Source organism: Pongo abelii, chromosome 1, assembly GCF_028885655.2.
Source record: "Pongo abelii isolate AG06213 chromosome 1, NHGRI_mPonAbe1-v2.0_pri, whole genome shotgun sequence".
Classification (NCBI taxonomy): domain Eukaryota; kingdom Metazoa; phylum Chordata; class Mammalia; order Primates; family Hominidae; genus Pongo; species Pongo abelii.
The window spans coordinates 74,963,123-74,975,342 of record NC_071985.2 but is presented as its reverse complement, the minus strand read 5'-3'; the positions used below and the strand labels follow the sequence as shown (position 1 = coordinate 74,975,342).

The window sequence follows — 12,220 nt, the reverse complement described above, 5'->3', positions numbered from 1 at the left end:
GAGAATAAACCAGTGTTTTTACCTTTCACTTGAAAAAGAAGTTTAAAAACAAGTGTATTGAGTTGAGGCTCTGGAGAAATAAGGACACATACATGGGAATGGAATGAAAAAAACTTTGGTTAACAAGAATATTTGGGCGGGTGCAGTGGCTCACACCTGTAATCCCAACACCTTGGGAGGCCAAGGTGGGCAGATCACTTGAGGTCAGGAGTTTGAGACCATCCTGGCCAACATGGTGAAACCCTGTCTCTACAAACTAGCTGGGCATGGTGGCAGATGCCTGTAATTCCAGCTACTCGGGAAACTGAGGGACAAGAATCACTTAACCTGGGAAGCTGAGAGACGAGAATCACTTGAACCCGGGAGGCAGAGGTTGCAGTGAGCTGAGATCATGCCACTGCATTCCAGCCTGGGTGATTGATGATAGAGAAAGACTCTTGTCTCAGAAAGAGAGTATTTGGTGATAACCATCAGAATGACATATTCATTTATCCTTTGACCCAGAATTTTAACTTCTTTCTGGGCTCTGAGAGGTACATTTACAAAAATTTGGAATGCTATATGCAAAAGATTAGAAATACCCAAGTGTCTGTTTAACAGGAATGTATTATGGTGCAGCCACATGAGGGAGTACTTACTTACTTAAGTCACAAAACAATGAAGAATTCTATATAATGTAAAATGGTCTCCAGGATAGAGTAAGTGGAAAAGCAAAGTGCAGACCATTTATGGTATACCCACTACATTTGTGTAAGAAAGGGTGAGAAGTGTGAATGTATGCACATAGGTGTATTTGCTTATGTTTCAAAAAGAAACGAGTAAATCCAAAGCTAATAAAAATTGTTAGCAGGGGAAGGAAGGAGATGAGGATGGAAGCTGTTCTGTGAATGTAACTTCTAGAGTTTTGACTTTAGAACCATGTAAAATTTAACATGATTGAAAAAGTAAAACATGACCCTAAACCTATCAACACATTGTCTTAGTCTATTCCTGCTGCTGTAACAAAATGCCATAGACTAAGAATTTATAAATAATATTTCTTGCACTTCTGGAGGCTGGGGAAGTCTAAGATTTGGCACCAGCAGATTGGTGTTTGGTAAGGGCTTGCTTTCTGCTTCCAGTACGGTGCTTTCTTGCAGTATCGGAAGGGTAAAAGGGACAAACTCTCTCCCTCAAGCCCTCTTAGGCACTGATCCCATCCATGAGTGTGGAGCCCTCCTGGCCTAATCACCCCTAAGGGCCCAACCTCTTAATACCAACGCGTTGTGGATTAGATTTCAATGTGAATTTTGGAAGTACACAAAATGTTCAAACTATAGCTTGTATATATATCAAGTTGGCAGTATAAACTACTTTCAAGTAACTTTAGAACACAAGTGGTTTGCCCATTGGTAGTGAGATGGATTCTAAGTTGAGATATTAGCTAGAACATTCCAGTTGGTAAGTTGTCATACATATTTAAGAAATATGAATCCAAACTAGATTGTGATAATTCCCTCATAACTTCACCTCCACCTGAGTTTCGGACTCTGCTATCCAGCTGTGTACTAGTCTTCATCAGATGACACAGGCATCTCCAACACCGCATGACTGGAACCTGAACTCGCTTATCTTCTGTTTCCCCTAAATCTGTTCTTTTTCCAAATTTTCTATCTTGGAGTTGCCCTCTTGGAATTGCCCTCTACCATCTATCTAGACACTTTTATCAGGAACCCAGAGAGCCATCTTTACCTCCTAGATATAATCAGTCTTGTAAGTCTTGCCCAATTTTCTTTCCTAAAACTTTAAACATCTGTCCTCTCTCCTCTACTAATACCACAATGTTAGTTCAGGCGTTCATCTTCCTCAACAATTAAGACATCCTTCTAACTGGTTGTCTTGCCTGTAGCCTTTTCCTCTCATGGCCATCTGCCACACAGCTGTCACTTACCTGTATTACAAACTGATGATGTCATTCCTGTCCTTAAAACTCTAATACCTGGTATGTCAGTCTTAATTCCTTCACATGATTTGTGAGATCCTCTACAATACGGGCCTTGTCTTGTGCTTCATATTTCTGATCTACTGAAGTGACTGTGGTTCTCTGTTTGATGCTACAGAGTGCCTTTGCTTCTTTGTGCTTTTGTTCCCTCTGTGTGCAGAAAAAAACTCACCCCTCACCTCCTGATTTATTAAGTTCTCCAGGAATATTTTCCTGATGTTAAGTAGGTACTTCCATTCAATATGTATATTTTTATCACTGGGCTGATGACACTGTTGAGTTACTGAATGAGAACTTTGTGCTACCCTTACTCATTTCTGTTATGGATTAAATAAAACATAAAAATAGGGAATATATACTGTTCCAACAAACTTTTCCTCTTTAGATGGAGACTTTCAAGGACTTAAAGAGGCATAATTTGTTTTAAAGTCCCTTAAGGATGGACAAGAAAACACTTAGTGGTTCTTTTGTTCAGCCATCACAAGAAGAATTGGAGCATTAGATAATCCAGAACATCAGCCTTGCTATTCAATCTACTGTTTATCTAACAATAATAGTTAAGGGGAGCTCTGCAGGTCAGGAAAGCTAGCCCAGGATTACAAACTGCCATAAATGAGCTACATGTCAATTAGTTGGATTATGTATAAGATAACATTTTATGAAATAATGCTCTTAAAAATACAAAAACCCCTATATGTTACTAAAAGATTAAACTTAAAAGGAGGGTATGAAAAACATATTCACAGAAAATATTTATTACACTATTTGCAGTATGTATGGGAACAGTATGTTTGTTAAGTCCAAGAGAAAAGATAATTCACTGACATGAAACACCCAAATTTCTTCATTTTAAAAGTAGTTTTGAGATAGCATCAGGTAGGCCAAACAACTGTACTGGGCCCCTGTGAGATTAGGGTTTGGTCTATTTAAAAAATCTTTGCTTGCTGGAACTGGCTTCCCTGCAAGCTCAATAGGTTCTGGAGCTCATTTACCACATCGCTCGCTGGATCCCAGAAAGTTGCCCATGGTCAGCTAAGTGACGGAAGACTATACGACTAAGCCTCCAGCGCCGCTTCACACCACGCGGACGGGACGTCATAACACACCGATTTCTGATTCTAACAGGACAGCTATCCCGGGGGAGGGCAGCAATTTCTTCATCAGCCACATCCTAAGGGAAATCACATTATTACACAGATCACATTACATTGTTGCACATGTATTTTGCTCCTTCTCACTTGCAGGTAATTTTTTTTTTTTTTTTTTTTTTTTTGAGACAGAGTCTCGCTCTGTCACCCAGGCTGTGGGTGACAGATTGTGCAATGTCACAATCTCAGCTCACTGCAACCTCCACCTCCTGGGTTCAAGTGATTCTCCTGCCTCAGCCTCCCGAGTAGATGAGATTACAGGTGTGCACTACAATACTCAGCTAATTTTTTGTATTAGTAGAAACGGGGTTTTGCCACGTTGCCCAGGCTGGTCTCAAACTCCTGAGCTCTGGCAGTCCACCCATCTCAGCCTCCCAAAGTGCTAAGATTACAGGTGTGAGCCACAGCGCCCAGCCACTGGCAGGTAATTTTCATTGCATGAGTACCATAATTCATTTATCCATCCTACATTTGATGGTCATCTGGGTCATCTTACGATTTGAGCGAATATAAATAGTGCAGCTACATACTCTTGTTTAACTCATTTGTAAAGTATGTGAATGTATTTCTGTTGCCGCCTCATGTTTTTTGAATCATGAAAGTGAAACCTCTAGGGTGATGATCAAATAGGAGGGAATGTGGCTTGAGATAAGACTAGAGGAGGAAGGAGAGTATCACATGGAGCCCTGATGTCTATGGTAAAGATTCTGACAACTAGAGAAGTAAAGGGGAGAGATCAGATGAGGTTTATATTTTTAAAAAATCATTTGCAAGGTAGAGGATGAATCAGGTAAGGGCAAAGTGGTTGAGGGGAGAAAAGTAGGGATTACAGCAGTAGCTAGGGCTCAGGTTTTGTCAGTAGAGATTTCTTCTTATGTATGTGTTCAAGAGTGTGAGTGTTCATAATATTCACTTTAATCTGATAAGTGTGCTAACAAGTAGATGGACCCTGTGCTAGACTGTGGTGCAAGCAAAATAACACATTAAAATAACAAATTAAATGAAAGTATATAAAAGCCAAAAATTAACATAAAAGCTTATGCATGTGTTACCATTATGAACTAACAGAATTACATAAAACAACATGATTGCCAGGTGCAGTGGCTCACGCCTATAATCCCAGCACTTTGGGACGCCGAGGCGGGTGGATCATCTGAGGTCGGGAGTTCGCGACCAGCCTGACCAACATAGGGAAACCCTGTCTCTACTAAAAATACAAAATTAGCTGGGTGTGGTGGCGCATGCCTGTAATCCCATCTGGCTGGGAGGCTAAGGCAGGAGAATCGCTTGAACCCAGGAGGCAGATGTGGTGAGCCCAGATCGTGCCACTGCACTCCAGCCTGGGCAACAAGAGCAAAACCCCATCTCAAAAAAAAAACAAAAACCAAAAAAAAACAACAAAAAAAACCCAACATGATTGAGCCATTGAGTAGTAAACAATAAATGCTATACAAGGAACTGGAGAGGAGAAATGACTGGGCAGGAAGATTGAAACCAAGTTTCATGGAGGTGGACCTTAAAGAATGGCTAGAAATTACTGATTGATTGATTGATACATACCCCTTCTTGTTGCCCGAAAGATTTAAGGCAGTTTACAAATGAGGAAACTGGGACAAAGAGAAATGAGAGTAGGAAAGATAAAAGCCTCAGTACACAAAAGTGCATGCTGTGAAATTAGAACTGGGACATAAATTTGACTTGTAAGCTAGTTAGCAGGCAGCAGAGAATCATGATCAGTTTACATGATTCACAGACTGCACAGTTATTGCTGCTAGTCATACCAGAGACATGTCTTCTGGGTATCTTCATAAAGGTACTCAAACAACACACCCCCAGCTGTATTAAGGTATAACTGACAAATAAAAATTGCATATATTTAAGGCATACAATGTCATGATTTGCTAAACATATACATTGTGAAATGATTACCACAATGAAGTTAATGAACGCATCCTTCACCTCACAAAATTACCGTTTGTGTATGTGTGGTAAGAACACTTCAGATCTACTCTCTTACCAATTTCAAGTACACAATACAGTACTATTGACTATAGTCACGGTGTTGTGCATTAGCTCCACAGAATTTATTCATCTTACAACAGAAAGTATACCCTTTGACCAGTATCTCCTGATTTCCCCGCCCCCATACCCCCTAGTCCTCCTAGCTCCAAGCAACCACCATCCTGCTTCCCTGCCTCTATGATCAATGTCTTGAGCTCAGTTTCTCGGGGGCCCCCGCCCTTTTTTTTTTTTTTTTGAGACGTAGTGTTGCTCTGTCACCTAGGCTGGAGTGTAATGGCGTGATCTCGGTTCACTGTAACCTCTGCCTCCCAAGTTCAAGCAATTCTCCTGCCTCAGCCTCCCGAGTAGCTGGGATTACAGGTGTGTGCCACTTACACCCATCTAAGTTTTGTATTTTTAGTAGAGACGGGGTTTGGCCAGGTTGGTCTTGAACTCTTGACCTCAGGTGATCTGCCTGCCTCGGCCTCCCAAAGTGCTGGGATTATAGGTGTGAGCCACTGTGCCTGGCCTGCCACTTATTACTCCCTAAATGTAGGAAAGTAGCTTAATGCCACTTTAGTATAAGCCATAACCCAGTGGTCCAAGGCCCTCAGTTTTCTGCTCATCTGGCTTAATCCAGACAAGACTAAAAAGAAACCATAGTAATAAATAGGATGTATGTCATTCTGCCAACTTCTCTAAATGTAATTTTTTAAAAATCTGAGTTCTCAATAACTTGAAAGGCCTTGAGTTTAATTTATATCTCCCTGATAAGCCTTTTGAACGCAGATAAGCTACATCACCACTTAGGCGCAGGACTTTATGCTTCAGAAAGCCAAGCAGGGTGACAAGAAAGTAAGCCTCAATAGAAAGGCACTTCAGCACACAGAGGTGGGCGAGGGAGTTCAGGAAGACAGGCTCAGAATGGTACTGGGTAAGGAACAGTTTAGGCCGCGTGCTAGGCACACAGACTTTCAGCATCAGCAATGCCTCCCAATGCCTTGCCAGTTAAAAGATTGGGATGAGGCTGGACACAGTGGCTCACACCTATAATCCCAGCACTTTGGGAGGCCCAGATGGGTGGATCACAAGATCAGGAGTTCGAGACCAGCCCGGCCAACATGGTGAAACCCTGTCTCTACTAAAAATACAAAAATTAGCCAGGCATGGTGGCATGTGCCTGTAATCCCAGTTACTCAGGAGACTGAGGCAGGAGAATTGCTTTAACCTGGGAGGCGGAGGTTGTGGTGAGCCAAGACTGAGCCATCGCACTCCAGCCTGGGGGACACAGCGAGACTCCATCTCAAAAAAAAAAAAAAAAAAAAAAAAAAAATTGGGATGAAGTCAGGGAGAGACCTTAGGTGAAAATAACCACCCAATTTACCAGTACTTTCTAAGGCTGGCATAATGAAACAGTTGTAAGGCTAGTTAGGAGTGAATAGTCTTTAATTTGAAACAACAAAATCAGTTTCAAGGCTATTTGTTTATATTGATGTGGATCTTATTCTCCAGAAATTATATTGATACCAAGTCACAACAAACAGTATCAAAAGTGATCTGATGTGAGTTAATGATCTTGTGGTACAAAGGGACTCAATTAGCTAACCTGAAGAATTTTTGGCAAAATGGTATTCTTCCTGAGTGAATTAATACGTAGCCTCTCATCTGCGTATTCATAGGCCATTTTTCGTTTCTTCACATCGCGCCACATTCTCCAGTCTACATAGTGACTTCGAACTTGGCCTGAAGCTGATGAAGGAACCATCTGAAAGACAGAGACAAGGGACAAGTGAAGGATAGCCAGGACCACATTCTGAGTGTTCCTCAACCCTGCAATTCTCTTTCTGCCACTATTTATCATCTAGTATTCTTTTAAGAGTTGTTTTAGATCAGTTTAATAGTTTAAAATAATAGACTTCCTAATTCAGAATAAATAACTTTTATGGATGTATATTAAGTCAAAATCATAATAATATAATGCAATAACATATGTATTGGAAGGTAAAAGACAGATTTTCAGAAATTTTTATTATTCTGTTTGACCTGTACTTAGGCCAATAGTCATATGGTTCAAAAATCAAAAAGGTATAAAAAGACACACAGTGAAAAGTCTCCCCCCACCTCATTCCTCACCTGCCCAATGACTCCCTTGCCCCACAGGTATCCACTGTTTCTAGTTTCTTGTATATCCTTCAGAGATTTTTGTCTGAATACACTCCCCTCCCATTTTTCATTCCCTCTTTTCAGTTAACAATATACCTTAGAGGTCTTCCAATATCTGAATGTAAAAAGCTTCCCCATTTTCTTCATATTGCATAATCCACTATATAGAAGCATCATAATTCAACCTGCCACATATTGCTGGACAGACCTCACTATTTATCATTATAAACAATGCTGCAGTGAAGAATGTCTTGGAAATCATTTCATATGTATTCCTATATATCTTGAAGATACATTATTATTTATTTATTTTACTTTTTTGAGATGGAATCTAGCTCTGTCACCCAGGCTGGAGTGCAGTGGTACAATCTCGGCTCACTGCAACCTATGCCTCCCGGGTTCAAGCAATTCTCACGCCTCAGCCTCCCAAGTAGCTCAGATTACAGGTGCCCGCCACCACACCTGGCTGTTTTTTTTGTTTGTTTGTTTGTTTTGTATTTTTAGTAGAGACGGGGTTTCACCATGTTGGCCAGGCTGGTCTTGAACTCCTGACCTCAAGTGATCCATCCATCTCAGCCTCCCAAAGTGCTGAGACTACAGGCATGAGCCACTGTGCCCGACAAGGATAAATTATTGGGAGCAAAACTGCTAGGTCAAAGGGTACTTTAAAACTATCACTGACCTAATACTTCTCAGCACTAGTTGTCCAGTAATAAGACAGTATATTCCTTGTTGTCTCACATTTTCATGGTGATAATTTACAGTTCTGACTGACAGTATAGGCAAAGGGAGTATAGATCACATGAAACGTTAAGTCTCTCTCAAACCAGAGGAAATATTACATGTTAATTAAACTGCCCCTATAGAAAAATGATGGCTTCCGATAACTGATGTTTATAAAAGAAATATATGTATAGCAGAATATAAAACTGAAAATAAGAATACTATAAATAGAAAGCCACCATTTTTTCAATCTATTAACAAAAGATAAACTGAACATCTTCAGTGCTCACATTACTAAACAAAAGTTCCCTGGGGAAATATAACAATTCTGCAGTCACCTTTTGAAAAAAAGATAAGCAGGAATAGAATTTAAATATTGATGTGGCATATGACTGAGTCCAGTGAATGCCTTGGTAATCATGGCTGGAAATGCTTGTCACAGAAAGAGGGGCTTTGAAATCTTGACAGCAATTCAACATTGAAATGCTGACAGAATTTTGACTAAAGTGGGGACAGGGGAGGGGAGAAAAGGTAGTCTGTCCAAACAAAACATGGAAAAGAACAAGATATATTCATAAGATCAAGGAGAAATCATTCTGGCTGAAAGAAACCATTCACATTGAGGGGCAATGTGAGGTTTGCTTTTACCTGTGAAATTGAGGGTACAGGAGATTTAGAAAACAAGATTAAGCATTTCTTCTTTGAATTCTTTTTCAAAGTATTTCTAATCAAATTCTCCTAAAAGACTTCTATTAGTTTTTAAAAATAATCTTTCACTCTATTTTGCATACCTTTTTTTCTTACTAGAAAAGTAATATCCGTTTTTTTCCCCCTTTTTTTTGAGACGGAGTTTTGCTCGTTGCCCAGCCTGGAGTGCAATGACGCGATCGTGGCTCACCGCAACCTCCGCCTCCCAGGTTCAAGCGATTCTCCTGCCTCAGCCTCCCGAGTAGCTGGGATTACAGGCATGTGCCACCACAGCCGGCTAATTTTGTATTTTTAGTAGAGATGTGGTTTCTCCATGTTGGTCAGGCTGGTCTTGAAATCCCAAAGTAATACACTTTTAAAATAAAATATTTATTGGCCTATTATATTATTTCTTCTGTGAACGTTTTTATGTCCTTTGTCTGCATTTCTACTGTGGTGTATTTCCTTACCACCTTATAATGGTGCTTTATAGATTAAGGCCGCACTCTATTCTGCTCTGTACACATCTTATCCTGCCCCCATCTCACACCCCTCTTCAGCTCCTAAAACCTTTCCACTGGGCCCTCTCAATCCACGGTCTACCATCAAAATCTTTTAAATTCTCAACTTCTCTTGACATCTCCTTCAGCTTTTGCTCTGGCCGAATTTTAAATCCCTCATCACAGCTTTTCCTGTAGCTCCTTTTTCTTCCATAACTGGGCCTAGAGTTAGGATAGGTAAGTGTCTTCCTTGCTCTTCATTGCAACTTCCAGTTCTCCTTCCTTCCTGAAAGCTCCTGGCTTTGACTCATGCCACTGGGCTTACTACCTTCCACTACCTCTCATTGTTGCAGTCATCTACCAAAGCCCCTGCCACTCCCTTTCATTTTTCCACGATTTTGGATCCTGGCTTACTGTCACTCTCTCCAATATTGTTCCTATCTTAATTCCTGGTGATTTCAATATACATGAAATTATACCCTGATCACTCTGATTTCTTAACACCTCTCCTTCAATGATTTTTGTCCTCCACTCTTGTTTAACTATTCAATTCCATGCCCATGTCGTGGGTATTTTATTATTAATAAGTGCAAGCTATTATCTCACTTTGTATATCTCAACTCATTATCACTTCTTTCTAGCTTGCTCCTTCTAACACCCCAATAACAATCCTTCTGGGACTTTCAATCCATTGATCCTACCATTTTTCACTTTTTTCACTCAGCTTTTGATTTCCTGTCTTCCTCTCTCACCCAGCCTGAATTCCACTGTTCCATAAATACAATGTTCTCTTGAATACACCATCAACTCTCTGGCCCCTCTCCCACTTCTCTGTACTTACTCCAATTCTCCTGACCATTCCTTCTGTCCATTTCAAACTCTTTTACAGGGTCTCTCTCCCCTTAAATCTCTAACACTTGCTCCCACATCCTCACACTCAGCTGATGACTTCACTTTCTCCTTAATTATAAAATTAGAAGAAATCAAAAGAGCATTTCTATAAATGTTCACCATCACAGTGGCTCACTTACTAGCATCTGTATCATATGTTCTACATTCCCTCCTGTTATCAGAGATCCACTCTGTCCAATAGAGTAAACACTAACCACATAGGGGTATTAAACATTTGTAATATAACTAGTGCAACTGGGGAATGTAATTCTTTATTTTAATTAATTTAAAATTCAAAACCAAAGCATTGTAAACATTAAACAACTTTATTATTTTGGTAGAACTATATTTTCCATTTTAATGATGGGAAATTTAGCATCCAAACTGAGATATGCTTTAAGTGTTTGAAAATCTAGTATAAAAAAAAGAATGTAACTATTTCATAAGTCATTGTTATATTGATTCTATGTTAAAACCACAATATTTTGGATACACCTGGTTAAATAAAATATTATATTAAACTTAATTTCATCTATTTCTTACTTTTTAAATGTGGCTACTAGAAAAATTTTAAATTACACATGTGGTTCACATTATATTTCTATGAACAACACTGCTACAGATGAACTGTCCAGGTTCCTAAGACCAAACTTCATGCACAAGACCCCATAGCCTCTCTCTCTTTTTTTTTTTTTTTTTAATGTTTTTGGTTTTTTTAGGGCTAGTCAAGTGAAAAAGTGGGAGTGGAGAAGGAACAAATAAATCTGTAACTGGTTGTGATCAATTAGTTGTAAACACCACTGCACTCGAACCAGCCTCCATTGCCTCTTGCCTACATAAAGGTACAGCTCTAGCAATTCTTCCCTCTTCTACATCATCAATTTTTACCACAGGATCTTTCCCTTTCATACACAAACATGCTGTTTTCCCTGCCACGTTAAAAGAAAACAACCCCCCTCCCCGCTCCCGTTATTGACCCATTTTTTGCTCTCCTTTACAGCAAAGCTCCTTTAAAGGCTTATCTATACTCCAATTTCTTTCCTCCTATTCTCTTGAACGCTTTCGTCCCCATAACACCATCAGAACAGCTGTGATTAATGTCCCAACAACCTTCACACCGCTAAACTCTTCAATCAATTCTCAGCACTTCTTTTTAATTGATTTATCAACTTTGAGCAGAGTTGCCCACTCCTTACACTTTGAAATTCTGTCATCCTTTGCTTCCCGGCCATCCCACTCTCCTAGTTTTCCATCTCCCTAGCTGACAGCTCCTTTCAGTCTCCTTTGCACGGTTTTCATCTCTTAACGTTACAAGTCTCTGAGAGCTCGACCCTCGGACCTCGTCTCCTATCTACTCACTCCCTTATAAATCGGAGTCAATCTCACATCTTTCAATACCAGTTAGTTATATGCTTACGAAAACCATACTGACATCTGCAACTCGGACCTCCCCTGAACCAAGCCCAAGCGGGGAAGAGGGCGGAAGGAGAACCCCTGGACTGGTCCTCACTGAGCACTACAAGTGGCAGAGCCGTGGGGGACCCATGGGTTATGAGATTCAGGGGTGAGGGGTAGCGGTGTGGATAAAAGTAGGGGCCTGACCTGCTTGAACGTCCGCAGCAGCGAGCACAGCATGAAGGCCGCCATGTTGTCCGCTACAAACTACAAACCGCTGCAACTTTATTGACACTGCCGAATAGCGCAGGACGCGAGGGGCGGGGCCTGGCCTGCCTGGGGCGGAGCGGGGAGGCGGGTGGGAATGTGGCCTACAGGAAAGCGGGGTTAGTTTTGGGATCGGAGCTCTCGCGATATTTCACGGAACTTGGGCAAATGACAAAACTGAAGGCGCCGCGTCTGATGCTGATGGCGCAGCCTGAGCCTCCTCATGCGTTGCAGCCCGTGTAATACCCTTCTCTCCCTCCCCACAGTTGGGGTCATCTTCTATAAGCAGGTCATGAAATAGGTGAGCTAGCTCTGTGCACTCTGGTCTTTTCTTTCTGAAAAACTAGTTCTGAAAGCATCTTTTTTGTTGCTGTTGTAGGTTATAATTCTACCTTATTGGTGTGACCAGGAACAGGGGCAAGAGTCCACCTCTACAATCCCATAGGAAGAACAGTCAGGAGAAT

The 12,220-nt window shown here is 40.8% G+C and overlaps 1 protein-coding gene across 2 annotated transcripts; it reads right to left on the bottom strand.

Moving 5' to 3' along the window:
• Positions 1-2,720: 2,720 nt before the first annotated feature.
• Positions 2,721-11,890, bottom strand: MRPS14 (mitochondrial ribosomal protein S14). 2 transcript variants are annotated; one of them, XM_002809776.6, is made up of 3 exons: positions 11,697-11,890; positions 6,737-6,895; positions 2,721-3,152 (listed from the first exon to the last, which is right to left on the bottom strand). In XM_002809776.6, exons 1-3 carry the CDS (start codon positions 11,739-11,741, stop codon positions 2,970-2,972), a joined length of 387 nt encoding a protein of 128 aa, XP_002809822.2. In that variant the 5' UTR covers positions 11,742-11,890; the 3' UTR covers positions 2,721-2,969. The 2 variants fall into 2 exon arrangements, with proteins under 2 accessions (XP_002809822.2, XP_054380931.1); XM_054524956.2 differs by lacking the exon at positions 11,697-11,890 and adding an exon at positions 8,808-8,981.
• Between the last annotated feature and the right edge of the window lie 330 nt (positions 11,891-12,220).

Coding starts and splice junctions, on each gene's coding strand:
- MRPS14 (XM_002809776.6), bottom strand. CDS start 11,741: ATGGCGGCCTTCATGCTGTGCTCGCTGCTGCGGACGTTCAAGCAG. Junction 6,896..11,696: donor TGCTGCGGACGTTCAAGCAG/GTCAGGCCCCTA, acceptor TCTGTCTTTCAG/ATGGTTCCTTCATCAGCTTC. Junction 3,153..6,736: donor TTTTGCCAAAAATTCTTCAG/GTTAGCTAATTG, acceptor GATTTCCCTTAG/GATGTGGCTGATGAAGAAAT.